This window comes from Nicrophorus vespilloides, unplaced genomic scaffold, assembly GCF_001412225.1.
Source record: "Nicrophorus vespilloides isolate i.1.1-1 unplaced genomic scaffold, Nicve_v1.0, whole genome shotgun sequence".
NCBI lineage: Eukaryota > Metazoa > Arthropoda > Insecta > Coleoptera > Silphidae > Nicrophorus > Nicrophorus vespilloides.
Window position 1 is genome coordinate 115,515 of NW_017099643.1, and position 26,334 is coordinate 141,848.

The window sequence follows — 26,334 nt, forward strand, 5'->3', positions numbered from 1 at the left end:
CAATTATACCCATGAAAATACATCTAAAATGAGCAATTCATCGCAGTCGTTCATCCCAAATATATAATATAAAAGATCAAAAAACTTAATTACTTTATTTAAAAGGATGCGTCTTATGGACCGAAAATTATTTATTAATTAAACTTAATTCATACTAAATCTGATTTTTAACTGTGCTCGACTATCGCATAGCTTTGAAAAATGCCAGAAGTGGTTTGGCGCATTCTTTTTTTTTTGACGTCGACTCGAAGGATTCCACAACATGTGTTTTCCATCGACGTTTTCTTCTTGTTGTTCTTTTTTTGTTGCTTGAAGTTCGTGGGTCCTATTAATCCTTACTGAAACTCGCTCATCGCAGAGAAAAGGGGACCAATTAGTTCTCGGAAATTATAATGGAAGCGATGTATTGCGATGGAGAACCGTTCGAGGGCAGATATGAATAAGGTCAATAATGTTCGGATTAGTGGGATGAATGTGGAACTCGGTTCACCTGACTCAACTTACATTCATTACACAAGGTACTTATATATCTATATATATTTGGCCACCTGTTACGTTTCGTCTGACCTAATAAAAGTAATAAAACAAACACGGTCTGTGGATGAAAACGGCGGGGGCGGCCGTCCGACAATGAAGGCGGTGGGGGGATGACGATGGGGGCGATTGTGAGCCGGTCTGGCGGGGGCGTCAACGGTGGGGGGAAGGGCATTCGCAGGACCTGCCGTGCACATTCTTTACAAATTCCCGAGCATATCAGATTTTTATGGACACTTGTTGCGCGTCCGGGACTACTCGGTTTAAAAACCTTTTCCCCTATCTCCATCCTCCTCTAACGCATGCTCTTTCCATATTACCTCACTCTATTTGTCTCTCTTTCACTCCTTCTCCGTGCGACCTTCCCTCTCTTGATCACTCCGTCTTCCGTTTATTCGCCCTAATAACGACGCAGTTTTAAAACCTCTTAAATAACAATCGACTACTGGGGGGAGAAAATTGGAGGGAAAATCTCATTGACTCATGTTTGTCTAGTTTATATTTAATTTCTTACCCCCATTAATCTCTCGTTTTCATTGTTTTCTCTACTTCGAACACCGCGCGCCATGATATCAATTAGGCGTATTAAGAAATTACGTTGATAACTTTCCCAAAACTCTTCTAAAGTTATCAATAAATCAGTATTTCTAAATATAATAATATTGAAAACCACATTTCAGCTTTATCGTAAATAATTTCTTAATTATATTATAAATATAATATTTTAAATAAAATTCTATAGAAAATTGTTATACAATTTTCAGTAATTTGTATGACGGTAGTGGTAGCTATAGATTTAGTCCGAAATTCGATTTGTATGATAATTTAATTGTTCTAAACAACATTATTGCATATAAACTAGTGAAATCTGAATATATGGTGACGATAAGGAGTTCTTTATGATCAACCATATATTAAATTACAGAGTACAAGGCTATATGCACCAGCCACCGTCTTCAGTAAGAAGATCGGACATTCCTTCGAGATGTCCAACTCTCTGTGCTCACTTCTTTTGGGTAGAAACTATAACGCGTACAACGTTTACGGCTTCGCTACCAAAGACGTGACGGAAAGGATCATGTGTCGCGTCGAATGCCCGGAAGAATTCGTGGAACAAGAAGAAAAAGTATAGTATCTAATGAACAAAAGTAGAGACGGAGACGAAAGGGTCACGAAATTTTATTTCCACTGTAGGTAGAGGAGAAGGTCGAGGAAGCAATCATCAGCAAATACGCGCTGAAGCCACCGCGCGATCTACGCAGCAAATTCTTGCTGGCTATGGAGCAGAAGGAAATAGAGAAGGCTAAAAAGAAAATAGAGAAGCAGAAGGAAATAGAGAGGCTTAAGCAGATCGTAGGTTGTGTAAAGTCGCGGTGCGGCAATGTTATTTATATGTTTATCTCATAAGGAACTGGATAAGCCACCGTTTGATGAGTTATACGGTAGGAGAATTCACTGCTGGGTACTTATGCTGCCTCACGATCGCGACAAGGATAAGGAGGATGTCCAGCCGTTCTTCATCGAACCTTCCACCGGTATGCGGCACGAGGTCAATTCAGCACTCTACTGCAGCATCCAGAGCGTGTGGAACAATGTTAATTATTGGGTAATTGCATTTTTAATTTTGAACGTAATATCTCAATCTAGGCAACCCCATAAACGGATGTGGTTCCAAATTTCATACTTGCATAAAAAAAAATAATTTTATTTTTTTATTTCTATACAACATTTGATTGATTTTAATTATTCTTATAAAAATACAGTTTTAAATAATTTTATTTAAATATTTTTCTTCTAATAATCCTTAATTGATTTTTCAATAAAATATTGTACAATTATGCAGGTAAACCTTCAAGATGATTCTTTGGGCGTTGGAGGTTTAGACTATAACTTGAGCAATTTGGAGAAATGGGAACATCTGTTGGCTGGTGAACCCATCGAGGGTAGAAGACATGGCAAACATGTGCAAATGGATGAGGACGATTTAGCGCAGATTAAAGAGTTCAATGAGACAATGGATGAGAAGCATTTAGACATGCCGGAACCGTGGAGTTTGCGAATCACAGTTTCACATCACGGTACCACTTAATAGAATATATTGGTCAGTTTATTAATTTGCCTATATTACATTAGATGAGGTGACTAGGTTTCCTAATGGTAAAAAGCGCACTCAGTATAAGCGCACTATAGTAGAAGAATATTCAGCATACGTACAAGAAGATGGCTTGGTCATCAGGATTTTTCGTTACACTGATTTAGAATGCACAGATCTGATTACCATCGAAGAACGTTATGAAAATAGGTCAATTAGATAATTAAGTATCAGCTTTGTAAATATTATTTATATTTTATAGAAACGACAAGATGATTAAAAGAATTGAAATATATGCAACTCAATTGATAACTGAATACTTCGATCGAGGAAGAGAGGATAATGCTAAAAGCAAGTGAGGGTTTCTTAGTGATTCTTATATAATACGGTAAATTTATTTTCTTAGTTCACGTGTTTTATAAATATGATAATTTAATCGAGTCATGGCGGAAAATAGAGTTTTACTATCAAAGTCGATTTGATTGCTTGGAAAAGATAGACCACGATACACTTTGTTTGGTTGAAAAATACATCAATAGAGCAGATAAGTGAGTTCTTAATTTTAATATATATTTTATATTTAATAAATATATTTTTGCAGATTTTATTATCGACAAGTGCAGTATGCGAAACGAGGTGAACCTCCTCCAGGGTTTTTGGAAGGTCCTAGAAGAATTATCATGGTTAATAATAGGGAAACAATTAAATTTAATTAGAATATTTTACTTATTAATTCTAGAATGTTATCGAACGGTTCGATCGGGATGAGAAGAAGAAAGCGTCAGATGACATCTCTCAAAGAGAATTTGATTTTATTGGACGACAGATGCACTTAAAGTTCCACTATGACCGCGGCAAGATTACCGCCAGTACAAGAACTTTCCTAAAGCCTCCACTGACGGACATGGTGGATGGTGTAAGCTTCAAGCCAGAACTTACCTACGGTTACCAAGCGGAAATTGGAGCCAAACCACCAAAACACTCAAATCTTTACAGTTTACTTGAGCATCAGTGTAAAGAAGAGGAAGAAAGCCAACTTAAAATCCGATACGTCGAGGATCAGGCAAGAATACTGTTATGTTATAAATAATAAATATTGATTGTTTATATCTAGATCTCTGAGTTTCTTCGTTTACGAGCGTTCGAACTGATGAGTCCTAAGTTAGACGTGGGTTTGTTTAATCGTGAACAGAACGAAGAGCATCGTAAAGGTATGATCGAGAAGGAGATATTTGAGAAGACTAAGAAAGAGAGGGAAATTGAAGAGGATATGGATTTCCTGCAACCCTACTTAATTCGCATCAATAAACTAGATAAATTAACGTTCAAACAAGCCGTTCGTGTTAAAGAGGCTTGTATTAAAGAATATCGAGATCTTTTGGTTGCTAGACAAAACGATTTGCAATCCCAAATCCATAAGGTAATAATTTGAGCTTATCAATTATCGAATAAGACAAATATGACGATATTATCAAATCTGATTACCCCTATTTAATTTGTGAAATTATTTTTAAAGCAAATGGCATGGCTGAAAAGTAAACATGAATGGTACAACTTGGAATTAGAGAACTTGGTATTCGAGGAGGAACAGGAATATTTCAGAGAGATGAACGAAGGCAAATTCTTTCTGCACACCTTGTTTATAAGGCTTCTGCGACATAGAGACTTAGTTCCAATGAAGTAAGGTCGACAAATAAAACTATTTATTATGTATACCAGCTACGTTTATTTTTATAGATATCAGCTTTTGGTGGATTACCTGGAAGACCATCCGAAGTTGGGTATTTTAAAGAGAAGAAAACCTTCGCCTTCCAAAGCTTAGACATTCTTTATATACACTTGTTTTCAATAAATTTTACACTTATACTCTTAATAAATTAATAACTGAACGACCAAGATCCCATCTGTCCAATGCAGTGACCCTCGTCATCGAATGTCGCTAACGTGAGTTTACTCAATTTATTCGATAAAGTCGGTAAATTGGCCGTGCTGTATATTGCATTGTTCGCTGTATATGCTTGGTGGTTCTCTGAAACATAATTAACCAAGGTTTATATACTCGCGGATCATTTCATAAAAACGCGATTTATTTGTTTTTTTTTCTGTCTCTTTCTCTCTTAATAAGATTGTAGATATACCTCCTTCACCGTTGACTTGCTGCATATAGGGTGCGCCGCCGTCCGTCTCGTCTGCGGCTTTCTCTTTGATTTGGTGAATGAAACCCGAAATTAAGGTGTCCATTAAGCTTGCCTGCCGCGAGAAGACCTGCAATATCTTCGAGACTCTAGCCCCATTCTCAACGACGACGAACTGGAGGAACAGACACGGTAGACAGTTGGGATCGTCCTCCTTCGAAGGTCGCGCGAAGTCCCAGCTCAGCTCGTCGTACCTCAATCCAACCAGGACGGTCTGAAAGCAGGTCCAGGCATGAGGATCGCAACCGCTGCTAATGAAGAACGTGATTCATTACGCATTGGACGTCGTCAATAACGTACACCCCTTTGGCGTTGATCGCAACCAGAACGGGAATGTCTTGGTGAATCATCAAACTGGTCAATCCGCGCACGGGCTGCTCGACTTGTCCTTCGAAAAACGCAGATCTGCATGGATTGCGGATATTATAATTTGTGTTATCTTCTTATATAGAGATCACATCGTTTATAATACAGACCCGTAGAACGGTAGAGACCAGCAGAATTCTAAATATTTTCGCATCAGTTTTCTATTCGTCGCGGATGCTGGAATGCGCTTGAATTGCTCCAGAAGTCTTACTTCGGCGGAATTCTTTGAGCTGATCGGTAGCCATGTCCACGTGGAACTCTTCCGCACGTGCGTCGGTAGGTATTTGCACTGTTCCTCTCGAAAGTAGTGGGTGGAATGCACCTGGGGATTGTAAGGACCTAAGTCGATTCTGGCCTGGATTCCGCCGAGCATTATGTAATGACCGACTTCGCATGGGTAACGTCCCTCGAGCACATTGTACCTAGCCTCCTCGTATAGCAGCTCTAATATCTTCTGGTCCCTAAATATTAAAATTATATAAATTCCCTGGACAATAATATATACTGATATTAATCGTATAATAGTGTACTTTTACAAAACTATTTTATTTAAACACAATTAGAAAATTGACCACAAACCTTCCATAACACGGTGCATCCTTACCACAGTATGGTAATAAAGATTCAAAGTTTATTGAACTTAATAATTTGGTTTACTGAGCATATTTTTTTTAAGTCCAATAAAAATGCATTATATACATCATTTCTGTCATATTTAGGTATTGGAATGCATTTCTCAAAGTATAGTCTCATGTAACACGATTTCGCATTACACACAATTTTCAAAGTTCATGTATCTACCGTGTTATACAAGTTATACTTGTACATAAAACTTACTTGATTTTCTCCTCTAGAAGTTGCGGAAAGAAGACGTTTCTCTGAAAGTAAACGACCGGCTCATCCTGCTGTTGTCTTTCGAGCGCGTCGTGACTGAACTGATGTACCAAGGATCTCCAGGACCTTCGAATCTCATACGGTTTATGCGTTGGCTTCAACTGTAACTCTTATTATTAACATATCAGTTAGAGGATTTACAGACTGAAATAACAATTATAGTAGAAATGAACTGATTTGTTAATAAAATTGACCTACGTCGCGGTAATCTGTGATTTGACGTTGCAGTGTTGATGTTACTAAACTATCATTTATGATTCTACTTTTTTTACTAAAATGTTCTTAAAATATATCATATATTTATGATTACCTAACAAAGGGCTACACATCCAAAGAGAGAATATCTGCGAGGACAACTGTTTATTCAGTCCCAACTCGTCGGAGTTGATGATGGACTGGAGAAGCAAATCTGTGGTGGCCGTTGGTGTATCCTCAACTTCCAGCATGATGGCGATGTTGCTGTGCAAGTAAACGCACGTCGGAATTATTGGTCCCTGCAAACTTTCGCAGTTGCTGGCTGCCGCCGTGGAACCGGATATTACTGAACTCGGACCGGAATTTGTATTTGTTTCTGCAACAGTTTAATGACGATTGTTACACAGTTCCGTACAGTTCCTCTTTATGGAAAATCTATGTTGTTTGCCGAAGCAGATGTTCTCTCCTAATTTACTACATGTATTTAATACAGACTTTGCTCAAATCATAAAGAAAATAATATAAAATTTTATTGGATTTTAATAGATATACAAAATAATTTAAGTCTAAAAAAAATATTAATTGTATAATGTTAGATTATTTATTTTATTTGCTTAAATATATCAGAATGACATAAACACATTCAATGGGAGGATCTAAATAATTGCAAATTCAGAGTGAAAGGAATTAAATTAGTCATATCACTTCGACCGTAAAAACAACTTGTTCTTTAGTTTCTCTGAACAATCCTCTACGTTAAGAACACCAAATAATTTCTCAAGGTATGCATTGAAGCAAATAATTAAATCTAAATTTTTAAATTTGTTTCATTTCGTTAGAAAGTTAACTGCATTGCAATTTTTAAACAATATCTTTCAGTTTTTCTCGCTTTTTTAATGTTGTCGGTCAATGCCATAATTCCGAATAAAAATCTGTCGCAACTGATGCAGAAAGAGATGCGATAAAGCTGTGTTATCGCTTTTTGGTTTTATAAGCTTTTCTGTAGAACATTCATCAACTATATCATAATTTAGTTTCAATGTGATTCATTCTAGTGTAGTTAGTGTATATAACAGTTTATATGAGAATTATTCATTTTTGTAATGCGTATAAATGGATATCGAACATAATTTTCTAATGTTTTCAAAAGAAAATACGATATGTCACTGATGTACCATGAATACAAAGATTCAAAAGGAACACTAAATGGACTAATATTGGGGTAAACACTACTTATTTTAGATATAAAACTATTTAAAAATATCATAGCTTACATAATAACGTTTAGTTTAATTTAATACTGTTTCTCTTGTATTTACGATTAAAAAATTGTTAGCCTTAATTTGGGCTAAAAAGCTGACAACCAAAGTCTTTGTATCTATTATGATATTTTCAAAGGAATGTAAATATTGTTCAAATAAATTTAATTCTAATTTAAATATTGACTTAATGATTTTCTTAAGCGATTTTTAAGTGAAAAATGTTTCAAGTTAGCTACGATTTTCTAAATTTCTAAACTTTCGTTTTTTTTTTACAAAAATGAAAAATTTACTGATATTACTACTTTATTCACTACTGATATTCACCTTTATTTTTGTAAAATTTCAACTATAAAATTAAAAAAAGTTCAAGCAAGAAAATTATTGAAAAAGATGATAATGGAAATATGCGAAAATGGAAAATTTAGTAATGCTCATGTTTAAATACGTGTAGTCTTAAACTGTTTAAAAAACAAACATTGATTTTAGATTTTATTATTAACAAAATGTACAATACGTTGAAACGTTGAAAATGTTTGTATATAATTAGCAAAACTTGTTGCTTTAACAATTCTTCTTACATTATTTTCTCGACACACGATGTTTGCCTTTATCAGCAACAAAAAAATCCCCGCACATTTCCTATGTGATTATCAGCAAACTTTCGTGACTTATTCAAATATTTTCAGCATTTCGCCATAATTCAACTGATTATGAGAAACTTTTTCTGTTTACTGTTTAAAACTGTCTTCCTGTTTAAATATATTCATTTGATATTTATAATGTGGAAAAATGTTAATAAAAAACTAAAACTTTTTATTTAAATTATCGTTATGAAGATTTGAAAATGTGTTAAAGCGCAACTTATATTAAATATATATATGGATAATAAATTGATATTACTACTAATATCTTATATTTTATTATAATTATTTATTTTATATTTTCTTTGTCGTCTGTTCATATTTCGTTAAATAAATATGTAAATTAGTGCAATCTATACAAGGGGTCTAACAAATGTTCGGTAAGTTCAAAAGTTGTTTGTCAATTTGTTAATGTCTAACAATATATCAAATTCTACCAAGAACTCAGCAAAAATTTGATTTCCCATTCTCTACGGATTTATGCAAATTTTCCAGAAATGCCAAAATGTATATGAAGTGAATGCATCATCACTTGTGAAGGTTGCCGAAATCTTCCACCGATGAAACAAATGCTCTGATAAAGGTAAAAATTGACGAAGAACACAGGAAATGGTAGTTGATAAACTAGGCTTGAATACCATGGCTTTGTCGCAAATATGAAATCATCACTTGGGCTACACGAATAAATCCGCTCGATGGGTTCCACGATTTTTAAATGACGACCAAATAAAGGCACGTGTTCATTTTGCCGAATATTTCTTGGAAAATTTTGAAAATGTAGTTTCTAACACATTTAGTAAAATCGTAACAGGTGATGAATCTTGTTTCTATAAGTATGACCTGGAAACCCAGTAGTAGTTCATTGTATGGAGTGCAGAAAATGCAAATCCCCCAGTTAAAGCAAGACAACAAAAATCAGCAACAAAAGTGATGTTGTCGATTTACTTTACCAGAATAAAAGTGGTAGCTGCTATCTCACTCGAAACTGGTCATAGGGTAACTGTTAAGTAATACATTGAAACTTCCTAACCACAAGTAAGGGGAACTTCGTCGCTACTTTATACATAACGATCATAACACACTACTGAAATAACCAACAACTTTCTTGCGCTCTATGGCATCAATGAAATTCGCTCAGCACCTTATTCTACTGATCTAGCTGTGATTTCTGGCTGTTTCCGAAAATTAAAAAAAAATAAGTAAAGAGTCTTCAGTCTCGATGAAGAGATTATTAATTATAAGTTTAAAAGTTCCAAAAAGCCGATTTTGATTAATGTTTTGAAATTAAAGAAATATATTGAAATAAATGGAAATTATGTAGATAAATTACAAAAGGATGAAAATTAAAAATAAAATTGATTCAGCATGGCTAGCATGTTAAGGATAGCATGTTAAGGATAGCAGCAGATGCACAGTCAAAGAAAATAGTGGAATCGCAGAGCATCAATTTACTACTGAAGTTAACCTACAAGACGACAGCCAACCTATAAATTAAAAATTAAAAAAAAATCATCATAATGGTAAGGATCCACCGCAATCTTAAATTTACTCAATTATAAGTGAAAAATACTTGTTGAAATTAAGTATTTTATAACAAGAGAAAAGAATGAAAAGAATATCAAATGGTATCAAAAAGGTAGTGAATATACTGGGAAATGCATTGATAACATAAATTATATCCACATGTTAATTATCTGAAAAATACTTCATATTTATGAATAAAACAATACAAATCTATGACATTCCTTTATGCGCGAAATGTAATAAACTACTGGAAAGAGCAGTCTGTCATTATAGCAATACAGGAACCAATAAAAATCAATTGATAACAGATAGCAGTTATTACTCTATTGCAAATATAATATGTATAAGTAATCTTTGGTTTCGTCGAGTATAAATCCGAAGCTTTGTTTACAATTCCATCGAGCTATTAATAACGATTTGTGCGAAACGTCTGAAATAAACGAATACTATAAATATAATAATACAGTAGGGAAATAAACAAATATGGGAATCTTCAAGTAATTTACAGTCAGTGTAGTCACATCTCTCGCGTCGTATGATGATGATGATGATAATAACAGCAGTTACAGTTTGGTTTGTATTTATAACGCGATTGCAAATAAATCCTGGCGGATTCCTATCGTGAGGTCGTTCATGAGGATAGGAGGAGGGAGTGAAGAGGATACATGCATGAATAAAGGGGATTAGAGGATTCGATAATTAATTAGTCCCTGTACAATCTGTGCTCATGCGACTTTATCGGCGAGTTCTGTTAGCGAAAGGTTCGTGCATCCTTCTCTCCCATACCGTAACGAAATAATAATATGCAACGGCAACGACAAATTGCTTCCTCGGTAAGTTAACCGTGATGTAATTGGGGGAATTCCTCTAACGATAATTATCTATTTACATTGTAAATGTTATTTATCGTTGCATTCGACGTTTCATTGTATCATTCTCACTCGACGAAAATTTATATCGATGATTTGAAGCAGCGAAGGCGATAATTAATGTGCTCAGGATTCCGTGAAAAAATAAATTACTCATTATTGTATTGTGTATTTAATGTGTAATTATGTAATTAATCGATTTAATTATACTCTTTTCAAAATTTAACAAATATACTGAAACGTACAAATACAATTAAGAGGTTTACAATGTTATTTAAGTAATCTTGATTTATGACTTTGCTAAAAGCTGTCATGGGAAATGAGGAAATAAGGACTTATTAATACATTATCACCTTGAAATAAGTAAATAAAATTCTTAGTAGGTTATTTTTCTATACTCTTACTTAATTGATAACATATTGTGTTAATAGATTAAGTAAATTTATACGGTTTATACATACAAGTACAATTCAAAACTAAATACAGTCTGCGCTCACTTAATGTACATTCAATAACACATGCACGATTATTTATGACTGTCTTATAAAAACAAATCGTACGTTTATGTGAAGTTCAGTACGTTCGTGCGAGTTTTAGTTAATCAAAAATCACAATAGAATGTCATGTGCTAAGTGATTTTGTTTAGGAAATCTTAATATAATTAATAATGTTACTTAAACTAATCAGACATTAATTCAATTACATGAAGCAGTTAAATGTTTGTTAATGCATCAATCAGAAGATGATCCATTTGGAATTTTGTTTTATAATAAAAATTGTCAGTTAATTTTCAAGTTAAACATAGTTATTAACAACAGTTTCAATTGAAAAGCCTAATGCAAATCATAGAAATGTTTATAAAATGAATCAAACCTTGAATGACACCATTAATTGGTGTCCTATTCAAAATCGTCTTATAAAATACTTCAAATCTATATATAAATAGATATTTGGTTTTAAATATTTTTTTTCATTGAACAAGACTTAACAGCGAAAAAAATGGTTGGTTGTCGAAATTTTTGACCGTGTTATTCGAGACGTGTAACTGAAATATCGTGTTTTTCAAGGATTGTACTGAATTGAATTAAGTTGAGTTGAGACCTCGTTTAGCGCTGCCTCTATTAACGCTGATTTGCTATAAAACGATTTGTTTTAAAAGAAACTTAAAAAAAAAACTCAAAATTTATCGTTATTAAAATTATCGCGGCATTTCATTGATTCGTATATAATACGATTATTCACGAATACGTAACGTTCTACTTTCCCAGAATATATGCTTGTATGAGATGTAGATGAGGATATTGAGGAGTTACTGCAGGGCCTTTCCAACGATGACCTTCAAGAACTGGCAGAACAAGGAATTGAACTGGTAGAACGCGAAAATAGTGATTCTGAACACGATGAACCAAAATAACTTGCTACAGATTTTCTTAGAAATATTTTAGAAACTATAACCGAAATCGTTGATCAAATTGTAGCAAATGATCCAAATTTTGACAGGAATGCAAAAGCAAGATGATGAGTTTTAGGTGCGATCGCTTGCTACCAACATTTGCTTAATGAAAGAAAAAGAAAGTGGCAAATAACTAGACGATTTTATCGCTAAAAAATATCCGAAGAACCTTCATTACAAAAATAAACTTAATATTTATGTGTGCAAATGTTATATACATATAATGCAAATTACAATAAATGCAACTTAAAATTTAAGTAAAATTTGTTTATTTTTGGTGGCGTTTGGTCCCCTATTTGCTATGTGTTAAAATGACCTATAACGTTGTTTCGTTTAGCGCCCTGGCTTCAGGAACGCATCTAAAGCGCTAACGAGGTCTTACTGTACAACTATGAACAAATGTGTTTGGAACGCGCAGCAAAAAAGTTACAAAACGCTGTTCTAAAACATTGAATATAATCATAAAATAGTTTTAATAATAACATTTTACGACAAATCAATAAATAGAATAATTCTTTCTATATGACTTGCATAAAATACCTAATTTATTATTTTTTTTAACGGTTTGTTAAACATCAATGTCAATTGCATTGTATTTACTAAGAATGTAACGGACTTGAATATATTGCAAAAAGTAATAACTATTCATTAATAAAGTCTCATTTAATCGTGTCTTAAACATCTTCACGAAATTGCTCTCCGTACCCACGGCGTCAGGGTTTTCCAGAAATTATTCAAGGTGAAAGTGCAAGAAAATAAAAGAATATTTTGAAACTTGAAATTGTAAATATGAAATTTAATCCATTATAAACAAGAAAACATATTTTGCATTGTTAGTATTGACATAATTATTATTATTTATTAATGTTTATATGCTTTGGTTAATAAATTTGAAAAGATTTTATTTTTCTGTAATTATTTAAACTCATTTTGAAAGCACGTGAACGACGTAATTACTAAATTACAGGTAGGACTTTCAGAACCCAAGTATTATGTAGAATAATTAGAAAAATAAAACGATCTACAATTAAATAAATTAATTAATAATTTACGCCTTGAAATAATAAAAAAAAAACAAATTAAATCGAACGAAAACAAAATTGGTTTCTTTATGAATCACTTGATTATATTGAAACGTATGTTGAGTAATATTAGATATCTATTTATTTCGTTTTTGTATTGCTTTTTTCAATAAATATTAGAAAAATTAAACTGAACATTTTTTAGCAATAATTATTTTGTTGACTTAAGTAAAATATTATACGTACAGCAATACTAGTATAGTGCGGAAAATAGGTTCCGCCAATTTTTATAAAAATAAACCGCACAAAAAGAAACTTGATTGTACAGTGAAGAAATATTACGAAAAATTTACTAATTTCTTAAAATTTATTTTTACTTTTTTAAATTTTTATGCTGGACTATAGTGAATCCGGACTATGTGTGTATTTTAACAAATATAAATATTAGCAAAACGTATAAATAAGCTTGCTTTTTCTAGAAATGTCATTTGTTTTACCACAAGAAAGTATGAATACGCCTATATCACTAATTAAAGGAATGGACTAGACCAGTGATTCTCAAACCCTCTTTTGGACTTAAAAAGTATCTGCGACCCCCTTTTAGAAATAAAAAGGTTCTGCGTCCTCCCAAAGAACCCACTGTGTAGAAAAGCATCTGTCATTATTTTTTTGTGACCCCCTAATATTTTATGTGACGCCACTGGGGGATGCGACGAACATTTTGAGAATCACTGGATTAGACAAAACTAATTTAATTTGCATAGACGTTATGTTATGATAAAAATTGGATTTTAGATCAAAATTATCTTTGAACATTTTATCAACGTGTTTGTAAAAATTCTGCAAATACTTAACAATAAAGAAGTGATTTTTTTGTACCGGTAATTTGTAATTCACCAACAATTTATTTACGAAACAGATTTAACCTCGAAAAAAAGTTGCATAATATAAATTGAAATGTACAATGAAAACATGAAAAAACGAATCGAAACATTTGTAACATTTGCGGTCGTCTTGTTTACATCTCACGAGAATATATGAATATATATATTTCAATAAATTGATTAAGAATTGGAAAATTTAAATGTATTTTTCTCGGACTTGTCCACAACTCAAAAATAAAGATAAAAAATGTATAATTAATCAACTGAGAATTGGAAAAGTAAATAAAAATATACATTTTCTGGACAAATTTGTGTATATTTATAATTATATTAAATAATTATAAATGATATAATTCATCGATTTAAAAATGAAAAATTCTAAAAATATATTTATTTTTTCTACACTCATATAAATTTCGTAAATTGATTCAGAATTGTTTTTTTTTTAATATTTATTTTTGTCCATTTCTTTTCTTTATTAATCTGCTTTCCATCAACTAAAATACATCGAGAACGAAATTATATAATGAATGAATGCATCGATTAAGAAATGGAAATTTTTAAAAAATATATTTTTTTAAATAATTTTCCAGCACATATTTGTATATATTCATATGCATTCTATTCAAGTTCGAGCGCTAAAAAAAATGTAAACAAACGGGGGTAAACCGCATCATTTACATATTGTAATGCACACAACAGTGAAGCCGAATGGGAGCGAAGCGAAAAGGTAAACGTTAACGAGTGTACAAGAAGCAGTCGAAGTTCGAACGCTATTCGAGCAATATTAATATATTGCAGAGAAAAGAAATCCAAAGAATGTAGTATTTGTTACTACAACTGCACAGAGTCGAAGGTCGTCTATTAGCATAGATATGTAAATCCGGATTTCCGCGAATCTCCGTAGCGGTCTCATCATTTTTTGTTATTGTTGCTCTGCCTTTCGAAATTTTGTTTCCGGTCATTGCGCTTTTTACAATGAAAAGTTGATAAGTTCTTATCGTGAAACCCTCCGCAACTTCCTACCGGTTCCGATAGAGGCGGAAATTCCAGAGAAAAATTCCCATCGTACGTAAAGAATCCGCGGATTATTTAAATGCCGCAGTCCTTGATGAGTTCACTCAAGACGCGCGCTAGTAAAGCAAATACATCCATACCATACGTATATTAAGTTCTAACAGTGATATTAACTAAATGTTTTGTTAAGAATTTGTTTGGAATCATCTTGGATCGGGTCATGTAATTTTCATTCGCTGAAGGCATGGAGAACGTCACGTTACATTACCCAGAGTTCTGGTACAGCAGAAGTTATTATGGTGAGAATATTGATTGATTTTTTTTTATATAAAACTAATGTTTTTGAATCATAGAAATAACTATTTAGTAATGATTAAACAAACAATATTATAGTGTGTAGATTAACTTGTTTTTACATATTTTTTTTACATAAATTAATTCGTATCACTAGAAGGGAACGTGTCTACTTTAAATGCAACTGAACCTACGAAATTCGTCTCAACTTTAAGATTATACGACATTCTGATTCCGGCGATTGGAAGTTTGGCCATTATCTTGAATTTCGCTGTAATCATTTCCAGTGGGTTGATTTTAAAGAAAGGTAAGTTGGCACATTATAAATGCATTAAAACAAAATATTTGACCAATTACAATCTAAGATAATGAAACTGTAGTTTTATACTTTCCATTATTTTTTCAAAGAATTATTAACATAATTTATATATTTATTTTCTAACTCAGTTTTTGAACTACTTTCGATTCATTCGGGTTATACGAAGATTATGTAAATGAGTTATTTCTCAAAAAGGTCCTTATTTTTTTTATATTCATTTTCATTTTCTTTGACTTCAATAATACACAATGTCTATTTGAATAAAATTATTTTCAACTAAATATTTTACGATTTAGGACAACAACCACGATCTACCTATCTATTCTTAGGCAATGTGGCTATGACAGATTTTGTCACAGCAGTTTCGGTAGTCTTTGGAGAAGTTTATCCTAAGAGTAATCGGGATCACTACATATGCGCTTTACAAATTGGTAAGTACTTAAAATAATGGTATTCACTAATCTTATTATTTTAATCTGAAGGTATGATCGTGTCAAGTACGTTAGCATCTGTGTTCTCCGTTGGATTAATTGCGATAGACAGATTTCTATACATCCTGCATGGTTTAAATTATCAAAGATGGGTGTATCCGACACGTGCTAGAGTTTGCATTGCAATATCCTGGTTCATAGGTAAGAAATTACAAAAAGTAAATGATGTTTGTTTGATAAAAAGGTGATTGTTGTCAGGCTTGGTAATAGGTTTTCTCCCTTTGTTTGGATGGTATGGAGATACGAATAATGGAAGGAAATGTTGGTTCATACTATTAGCACCAAAAGATCTGATAAAGTTAACCGTAATCGCAGGAGGAATTCCTCTACTCACAGTGATGGTTCTCTACTCGATAATACTCTATCACGCAATCAAAAACATCTACAGATTGCAAAGAGCAGAGCAGACCAACGAAACGGACCCAAACGGTCTACGAATCTTTCGTGGTAAATCGGTGGAATCCGTGGATTCCGTTGTACAAACCGAGCCGGGACAACCGGTTCAGAACGTCTTCAAACGCATGTTCATGAGAAAGCCTACATCTAAAGTCAAGGGTCCCAACAAGTGGAGGGCTATTAAAGTTGTGTTCTTTACATCAGGAAGCTTCCTAATAACATGGGGTCCGTACTTCATAGCATCGCTGCTGTATGTGTACTGCGGCGAAAGCGATGGAGACAGATGCAAGAATTTGTCAATACTAGTAGCAAGCCCACTTGCGATTTTGGGCTTCTTCAACTGCTTGATAAACCCGGTGATTTACGCGTGGTGGCATAAGGGATTCAGAGAGTTTGTGAAGAAGACATGGGGATCAATTAGGAGGAGGCGTAGAAGCATCCAAAACAACTCCACCTCTACGACTAAGACCCATAGCAAGGGCGAAGAGTCTTCTAGCAAACAGGAAATGGAGAGCAGAGATGCAGTTTAAAAAGTCTCACCGCTAGTTTGCTTATCGCTCAGTGCATCCGACGTCGTAGAATCCTTGGCATCTGTGGTCGTCGACGTCGTCCTATCCCATTCCGTCAAGGAACTGTAGTTTCCTTCTTGTTGGCATAGATTGGAGTAACTTGTGCTTACATTTGGAACTCTCTGTGAGACTGAATATAGACCTGCTTCCTCGCTTTGATGATGGCCGTAATCATCGTGATTTGATCGAGTTACAGCCACTACTTGTGCAGAACCATATTCACTAAAAAAAATTGTTATATAGTATACGATAAAATAAGCAATATACAATATTTTGAAAGTTATATTGTTGTCTGTCAAAGTGATCACAACTTTACTGATTAAATTCGGCAAATTAATTTATAAATTTCAACAATTTCCATAAAATCATAGCCATTCCGATATTATTTATTACTTTGGTTACTATAGAGATTATCGGTTGAATTTAGCCTATTTAAACCATATAATAACCAATATTACTTTAAATAACAATCATTAATTTATATCTATTATTTTAAGATTATATCGACAAATATATAATCATACCGTCTGAAAGTATAATTACTATTATATGATAAGGCAACTGAAGAATATATACAAATTACCAAAGACTCAAATGATTATAATTCAAAATATATTGGAAAATATAGTCAACTTTTATAATATTTATCATTAATGTATCTATATAAAGAATAATAATACTTTAATTCCGCTACTTTATTGACCTAATCTTTTGTACGCACTTGTAAACGTCTAAATAAATAATGTAAATGTCTATAAACGTCCTATGTAATGTTGTTATTGTCTATTGTACATACTTGTATTTATCTGAGTTCATTTTAAATTCCTTCTGACTCCTCTGCTTGTAATCGGTTCCATTTTTGGTAATACCATAACCATCGTTTTTGTCCACTGATCCATCCATCATGAGCACAAAACAAAACCCGGTGTCTGCGGAATAGCAGGAGTTTAGTTTCTGCTGCACGTTGCGCGAATATATTGATCGAATGGGCTTTCTGTCTGACGTAAGTGCGCACCCACGAAATCATTTACTAATAAAGACTGTTATTCATATTAATTATTTAAAAAGTACTTATTACGTGGATGTTATTCAGTTATTCACTGTTTTTACAAATAAAAAAATGTTATTGGTCAATATAACTCAGTTTAAATTTTGTGGTTGGTGCACCTGAAGAAATAGAATAAATATATTTAAAAATAACAAAGTTTTACATTACATCAAAATTATAAAAATTATTGTCATTGTTGTGAATAGAAATGTTTCCTTTTGTTTTTGACTGGTGATTTACCCGTCGTGGTTTTTGCAATAAAAAGAAAAACTATATTTTTTTGTAAAGATTTTTATTAATAATTTTCTTATTTATTTAATTTTATCATATAGTCTTTTCTTCTATACAAATTTTAATAAATAAACTATTTGAAATAATTAAGTTAGTTTTTCATGTTTTGTTATTACGTTACTTATTTCTCATTTTAAGAGCCGCATGCGGCTCCGGAGCCGAGGGTTGCCGACCACTAGTTTAACTTGTAATTAACACACTGATCTACATCTAGAAGTAAAATCTTAAGTAATAGATATTTTTTAGTATACATTTGAAGATTAGTGAGTAAATCAGCATATTCTTAATCAAAATAACATATTTCAAATGATGAAAAATTTTACATACATTTATCAAATATGATTTGTTAATAATATATTCAAATATAAAGAAATAGTTATTAAAATTACGTAGTTGAATGTTTCAAAAGAATCAACCGACGAGGATGGGATTCGAACCCACGCGGGCAGAGCCCATTGGATTAGCAGTCCAACGCCTTAACCACTCGGCCACCTCGTCATGTTTACACCACGATCAAATTACCTTATACCAATCAAACAATTAAAACGTTAAAAATAATTTAAATCGAATATAACAATTTATTATATATTCTTCAACAAAAACTGCAACTAAATTAGCATACAAAAGTTCCAATAAAATTACAATCATAGATGTTGACTATAGGCAACCAAACGGACATCTCAAAGGAAAACAATGTTCATCAACCCCTAATCTGTTGCCATGGGTTACGAAGCGCGGCACAAACCATCCGAGGGTTTTGTGTTGAAATGTACGGCCAATTTTCCCGACACGTTTTTCCAGTGCTCCGTGTTGTTGGAGTAGAATGATGTTGTTGCGTGCCAAAGTGCCAGATTTTCGTGCGGACCACAGATGAACGCGGATTGGGACTCCCCAAATTCCATTTCCAAAAGAGAAAAGGTATCAGCAAAGCAATTTACACCGAACAATTGATGAGCCATTCCTGTACGCACTATGATTTCAGTTTAAATTTACACTGATTATTGCCGCAGTCAATTAATAGCTTTAATATCAATATTTTAAGTAAAGTAAATGATAAAAATAATGATTACTTAATAACAACTACATTATAAATTTAAATTATTATAAATAACAGAATCTAATCAAAAACATATACACCAATGATAATTGTAACTATTCATAACTGTTAATCATTGATATTTACACCTATTTAAAGTTTATATAAATATTTCATTGAATATAATTACAGTAATAAAATGACATCAAAAATGAGAATTGTATTACAATGAAATTATCTAATAAAAGTTACATGGAATTGACGAACTGTAACGGATTCCATCCAGGTTCATGTCAAACTGTTCGTAATTTATTAATGTAAATAACAACGTAAAATATTATCCTCCCCAGTGAAATATCCATGTTTCGTTTATTATTCATAAAGTATTTGAAGTCTCTTCGTATAGTAGTATATGTGTGCGTGATGTACTTATTTCAAAATTGCTATGTCTAAATTTGTATGTCCTATTGTAATACAACTTTGTTTGATTTTTAATTTATAATTAATTTAATTAATGTATTTTTCAAAAAACTTGCCTTAATATTCTTTGTTATAAAAGATCTTTAATGATAATTACTATATTAAAACTTATTGTTAGAATATAGATCATTAAACAATCTTCGAGAGCAAGAATTTTTATTGCTATATTATTGAATTAAATTTATATTTTGGTAATTTATTGTTGCAATAAATATAAGTATTAAAAATCTCAAATGATTAAAAAAAAAGAATAATTCATATATCATTAAGATAATTATCGTACATAATATGCAAATATATTTAATTATATTAATATAATTAATAAACACGATTCAAATGTTACCTATAACAGAAGGTAATGTTCTAATGTTGTAAACTTCTAAATATTATCGTTACTGTATGGTAAAATAAACTTTAATATACAAAAAAATAAAAAAACTCACAGAAAAATCAATATTATAAATAAATAACATTTAGTCTAACCAAAGAGCTATTTCCGCCTTTATAAATATTCTGAACTTTATTTTCATACGTAATACATTTTTTTATGAAATAAATTTGATTTTTTTGTTTAATGTTCTGTGTTATTTAGAATTAATTTCTTATGGTTGAAAATTTATGGAAAACTTTAAGTATCGAAAACATCCAAAATTATATAAAAACAATTTTATTACTTTTTAACTTGGGATCTATAAAAGTTCTAATTGATGACTTTTTTATAACTTTGATAATTTGAAATTTACTAATAGTAACGTTGTACATCATTTTATATTTATTTTTTGTATTGCATTTTTATTTTGCTTCCAGTTTTAACAAACACCAGTATTCTATAAAACCACATATAGTAAAATATTGAATGAAGATTATTTCGTAACTCTTTGAGAAGCCGGAAATTCATAAATAGACAACTGAATCAGACAACTACGTCAACTGAATCAACATCGGATGGTATGGACTATCAAGATTTATCCCTTGACATACCAACCAAATTAAATAGTAATTCCTCTGTCCTGTACATTTTCTAGAAAATTCTAATAATGCCCCACTAACCATGTTCGAAAGATAGTACACTGCGTGTAACACTTTAAATCTTATAATCCAATAACAATACACAATTACATTAAATTTACAACTGTTACAATAAACAAGATTGATTTAGATATTTGCAAACTCTACCATTCAACCAATTGAACCGAATATCGACATTGTTTCTGACAAATAATAGCTACAAATATAATACCCAATACCAAGTACAAATATTGATTACGAAATCTGGATATGCCGTCTTTTTTTTTCCTAAGAAAATTATTCATGTGGTATTGATTGACGCAATTTAAGTGAACTTTTCAATGGGTGATTGTCTAAATTACCAATTCCCGTCCGTGTCCTCATTTTCAATCAATCATTTTAATCAGACCTACGATTGATGATTTATTATTGAAAACGAATCGATACATTTAATTTAGAATAATAGATTTTAATTGATATATTATGAATTAACAATAATAACAACGTTTATTTTAATAACAATAAAATAAAATAAGTAATTACAGCCTAAAAAATGTACAATATAGAAAATTCATGTATCATTGTACTGCTATACGATTATTAACAATTAAAGTGTATTATATAATATACAGACAAAATTACTAACTCCGTTATTATAAACGCGCAGGAAAAAAAACACAACAAAAATGCACGAAATTTTGTATGTATTTTTAAAATACATCCAAAACCAAACTCTAAGAATCTAAAGCACTAGAGCAGTGTTTTCCAAGCAATTTTATTATTAAGGAGGGAAATTTAAAAATGGACACATTTAGAGTTTAACCGTACGGCATATTATGTATGTATTACATAGAGGGCATACGTATTTTAGACAGGCTTTGGTGGGACATGGCAAAAAAAAGTTTGGGAACCACTGCACTAGAGTAAATGTCGTGTGTACATTTGAAGTGGTTGTTTACTGCGCGCTTTTGTCGGCGTGCTTTTTTTGCGCGGACATACGAACAAAATTCAAAAATCTCTAACTTGTTACAAGGAGATATATAGTGATAAAAAATAACTGTCCAAACAAAAATTGATAATTACTTTAATAAAATATAATATTTTTGGTAGATGTACTGTGTTTTTTTGCATTTGTTTCTTTTTTCGTTTTTTTATTAAATAATTGTAATGTCTACATTGAAAAGTATTTGTAAGTAAGTATTTTGTTTATTGTAATATATTTTTTTTCAAATTGATGCAGTAGTAAGATAAGTATATTTTGAATTTTTTTAAATTCCCCCAACTTACGAACAACTCAACGGAACTAGTTCGTAAGTCGGGGGATACCTGTACTTGTTTTAAAATTATGAAACATTACAATTATAGAATTATGTTCTTTAAGTTTTTTATATTAAAGTTTTATATATAAGAAAGCAAAGTTAAAGAATCAAAATTTATCCTTTATTATATTGCGGAAATGAATGATAAAATATAGCAGTAAAGAACTAACATATCGCAATTACAATTATTTTAAAAATTATAAGTACATAGAAGATTTATATTTCATTTGATTTATAACTATAATTAACCTACTAATTACAGTTAATATAAAATAAATGTTTTATTATAAACCTTACAGTTGATATATCGTTCCGAATCATTTTTTATATTAGATTTGATTTCAATTTTATTTGCTGATGATATAATAATTAATAAAGCGGTAATTTAAAATAAAAAAATATGTGATATTTGATGTACAATGTATGTTTGGCATGAGAACAATGCGAATTACCTAATCATAAGTTAAATCAAAGTTAAAGTACATCTATTACTTCTTTTCGTCGAGTGAACATGAATATGTAAATACATTAAAATCCATTGAGTCCATTAATTTCCATTCGTTTTGAGCATATATTATATTTTTTTCTTTTTATGGTTTCTGGCGGTGTGATTCATTGTGTTGTAGATAAATCATGATTTGTGAGCACGCAATTTTCATAATTCGATTTTCAAGGGCGTCAGTCGATAAACGTGGAATGGAAACAATAGCAAAAAAAAAATACCCACCAAATATGCATAGTGTATCCTACATTAAAGGTGTATACTATACAATCTGACCTAATTCGTGGATGCCGAAGGACCTGGGTCGTTCTTAGCATTGTGCGAATGCTTACTCATTCGCGTGCGATAATCGGTAAGGATCTGACAGTGGCATCACGAAAACCGTTTACTGGAACACTTGGCGAAGTCTTCGGAACCACACGGAAGGCGTAAAGACAGCGCGAAGTAAAGTTTTTAATAGGGATCGAACACGGATCCTTACTCCTGGTACATGTCCATAATCATTAATATTTCTGATAGACAATACAACCTAATGCTCACATTTCTCTCTGTCTTTCTCCATTTGAATAAATACTTTATTTAATTCTAACATATAATCTTTATGATTGTTGTAAATGTTGAACACATAAATTAACTAGAAAATATAAAAAAAATAGGCATAATATAAATATTATAGTAGATCTGAGATGTTGATAAGATTACGAACTTTTAGAAAGTGTTTCGCGCTCAATTCTTGACCTTGGATAAAGAAATTCCCTTGAAGCTGAAATAGTATAAAAATAGTTTATGTAAATCACATTTTATTATCGAAATATGTACGATTTTAGCAGAAAAACCATTAAGGTTAGTCCATGTACTTCTATATAAGAAATACAATTTTATTTTCAACTCTTATTTGAATTATATAATTGAGTGCATCACGCTGGTTCAAACAGGAAATAACTGAAAATTACCTGTATTTTGCACAGAGCTATTGTTTTCAGTACCTGGTACGAAATCTTTAAAAGAAACACTACGACAGGTATATTTTAATTATTAAAAAAAGCACTTAATTTCACTAACTTTCTTTTAATAAGAGCTATTAAATAGAAAAGGAGGCATTTAAAAGTAAATCATAATTTTCACCCTTTGAATACTTTATTTAATATTATTTATTTGAGACAGAAAAACCTTTAAACAGTAATTGGAATTATAAATTTATTTTAATTTTCCTTCGTTTTTAGATGTTAAAATAATCGTTCTTATTATATAATTTTTATTAATTTCCAGTATTAATATTTTAAAATCAAAACAACATAAATGCATAATCTAAATATGTCAAAAATTACGAGACTTTAATCTTCTATTGAAATACAGTGAATGATCACAGTTAATACAGTCAAAGCGAGGAAATATATGAAATACACTTATAAATTTGGTCCTTGTACCACAACAAACAAATATGTGGGGTCGCATAGCAAAATTGTTAAGAAACGTTGTTGAAGAAAACATATTTGTCCCGGCGCATCCACCATTTCAAACAGACCATAGTTTATGTATGTTTAAAAATATGATTACTTTGAATATAATCTTATTGTATTAGTAATATTAATTAATATTAGATTTAAATTTTCTTGACAAATTATCAGTCATATATGTGTTCGTTTTTATTAATACTTGCGGTTATTGACACCTATTAGATTAGCCTTGAAGTATTTAGTCAATACAGGTTTTCATAATGGAAGAAGTAGCAAGCAATTACTTATTAATCGACCATTGACCCAACGTTATTACATTGCACTCTGTTATTATCACGCAACACGGATGAAATCAAAAAAATCAATAGGTTTATATTATATATAAAAACAAATAATTTTATTTGATGCTATAATCTAATATTTATTTATATTGTTATTAATATATGTATGTTAATTACTTTTGTAATGAAAATAATAATCGTACATAAAAAATAATATTAAGAACTTTACATATTAATTTACAAGTAAAATATGATCAAATGGAATTTTTTTTTTTTATGTCGTGTAATGTTATTTACAATCTGTTCATGAATGTGAACATTGAGTAAATTTAAGATCGTGGTTGACATTAGGTAGGTAATCTTTCCCGGTGGATAGTTACCATTATAATGATTTTTTTTTAATTTGTAGGTTGGCTGTCATCTTGTCGGTTAACTTCAGTAGTATATTGATGCTCTGCGATTACACTATTTCCTTTGACTATGGTATAAGTCCATTTTTTAATATATCGAGATATTTAAGAGTTTGCATTTGAATCATTTTAAAAATATTGACAAACGTTAATCAATTTAATTTTTATTATGCAATAATAATTAATAAAATTGCTAAAAAAAATATATGTTTTTTAGCTTCAAGTAGACTTATAACACATTCAATAATTTAACATATGCAAACATATTTACTTATGAATTAAGACTATCAACATTTGGTTATTTCTCCACAAAGATTTGACATCATCATCTACAAATATTAATAATTATAATCATATCCATGTGGATATCCAAAACGTAAATCAATTTTTATAAGCCGGCAAAATTCCAATATCATTGCAAATCTATAATATCATTGATATAACATATACGTTACAGTTTGTAATTATTTATTGTTGTTACCATTCCTGTTTCTTATGTGGAATTCACGGTACCATGAACACATTCGGTAACATTATCCTTGAGGATTTAGATGATTTTGTTATCGTTTGTGGGAATGTTACCAGCTCCATAGGTAATTATAATGACACCGTATATATTAGACTTCAGACGCAATTCTAACTGAAGATAAAAATCAATAATTAATTTATCAAAAGAACCGCTGCAAATTTCAATGACAAAACAATGTCATCGCTTTACTCCTCAAAAATAAGAATCTTACGAAAAGAAAATTATGAGAAATTATTATTGGATTTGTATCATGGTGTTTTTTTTATACCTGTGGTCCAGTGACTATAACAGTCTTATCCAAATTCTCAAATATGAAGCTCAAATTTGAAGCGGTATAAGAAAAAGTGTCCGTGCCCTGGAGTACCACAAAACCATCGTATTTTACATAGTTTTCCTGCGGCAGACAATTCCAAAGTTAAGAAGGAAATAATAAAACATACACACAAGAAAATGTTTGGTAAGTAAAATGACGAAAATATTATCTTATTTTCCTTGCAATATTCTTTGACCAAAATTTCATCATGCAAATCTGGAGTATTCTTTATGGGTTCAATAAATTCATTCGAAGGAGATAATATGGCATTATAAACAATGTTTTTTTTTACGTTATATTTACATCCTTTTTCGTTCTTGGTCAATAGTTCCACCCGTCTAGATTACAATAGCTCGTTTCGTTATATAATCGGACATAATGTTATATTAGAGATGCAACAGTATATTTTGTTTATATATTTTTTGCATTATTTTAATGTTGTGTGTATTGCAAGGTAAAACGTATATTTTGGTTTTAACTTTAATCAATAGCCTCCCACCAACTATATAACAAAACATGTAACATTTTAGCAATTAATAAATGAAATTTTCAATCTGAAATGACTATGAATTAATTCGATTTTCATTTAGAAAATTTGAACATTGATCGAAAGATAATGAGGTATAGTATCATAATTCATCAG

At 31.2% G+C, this 26,334-nt stretch overlaps 3 protein-coding genes and 1 non-coding gene across 5 annotated transcripts; 2 read left to right on the top strand and 2 right to left on the bottom strand.

The window, feature by feature from the left end:
- Nucleotides 1-1,477: 1,477 nt before the first annotated feature.
- Nucleotides 1,478-4,448, top strand: LOC108564932 (dynein regulatory complex subunit 7). The gene is made up of 12 exons (XM_017924132.1): nucleotides 1,478-1,660; nucleotides 1,729-1,887; nucleotides 1,943-2,140; nucleotides 2,378-2,612; nucleotides 2,668-2,836; nucleotides 2,889-2,981; nucleotides 3,043-3,174; nucleotides 3,228-3,309; nucleotides 3,366-3,689; nucleotides 3,741-4,046; nucleotides 4,143-4,306; nucleotides 4,364-4,448. Exons 1-12 carry the CDS (start codon nucleotides 1,520-1,522, stop codon nucleotides 4,446-4,448), a joined length of 2,088 nt encoding a protein of 695 aa, XP_017779621.1. The 5' UTR covers nucleotides 1,478-1,519.
- LOC108564978 (FERM domain-containing protein 8) lies at nucleotides 4,347-18,054 on the bottom strand. Its single transcript, XM_017924201.1, has 8 exons — nucleotides 17,814-18,054; nucleotides 16,989-17,239; nucleotides 6,392-6,652; nucleotides 6,025-6,190; nucleotides 5,298-5,648; nucleotides 5,097-5,226; nucleotides 4,765-5,035; nucleotides 4,347-4,655 (listed from the first exon to the last, which is right to left on the bottom strand). The coding sequence occupies exons 1-8, from the start codon at nucleotides 17,921-17,923 to the stop codon at nucleotides 4,504-4,506; spliced, it is 1,692 nt and encodes a 563-aa protein (XP_017779690.1). The 5' UTR covers nucleotides 17,924-18,054; the 3' UTR covers nucleotides 4,347-4,503.
- On the top strand, nucleotides 10,114-17,004 carry LOC108564979 (5-hydroxytryptamine receptor 1A-like). 2 transcript variants are annotated; one of them, XM_017924202.1, is made up of 6 exons: nucleotides 10,114-10,536; nucleotides 15,139-15,247; nucleotides 15,400-15,549; nucleotides 15,858-15,992; nucleotides 16,044-16,193; nucleotides 16,251-17,004. In XM_017924202.1, the coding sequence occupies exons 2-6, from the start codon at nucleotides 15,193-15,195 to the stop codon at nucleotides 16,976-16,978; spliced, it is 1,218 nt and encodes a 405-aa protein (XP_017779691.1). In that variant the 5' UTR covers nucleotides 10,114-10,536; nucleotides 15,139-15,192; the 3' UTR covers nucleotides 16,979-17,004. The 2 variants fall into 2 exon arrangements, with proteins under 2 accessions (XP_017779691.1, XP_017779692.1); XM_017924203.1 differs by lacking the exon at nucleotides 10,114-10,536 and adding an exon at nucleotides 14,662-14,999.
- Nucleotides 18,055-18,772: 718 nt separating the features above from the next.
- On the bottom strand, nucleotides 18,773-18,854 carry Trnas-gcu. Its single transcript has one exon. It is a non-coding gene; the product is annotated as a tRNA-Ser (tRNA).
- Nucleotides 18,855-26,334: the final 7,480 nt, after the last annotated feature.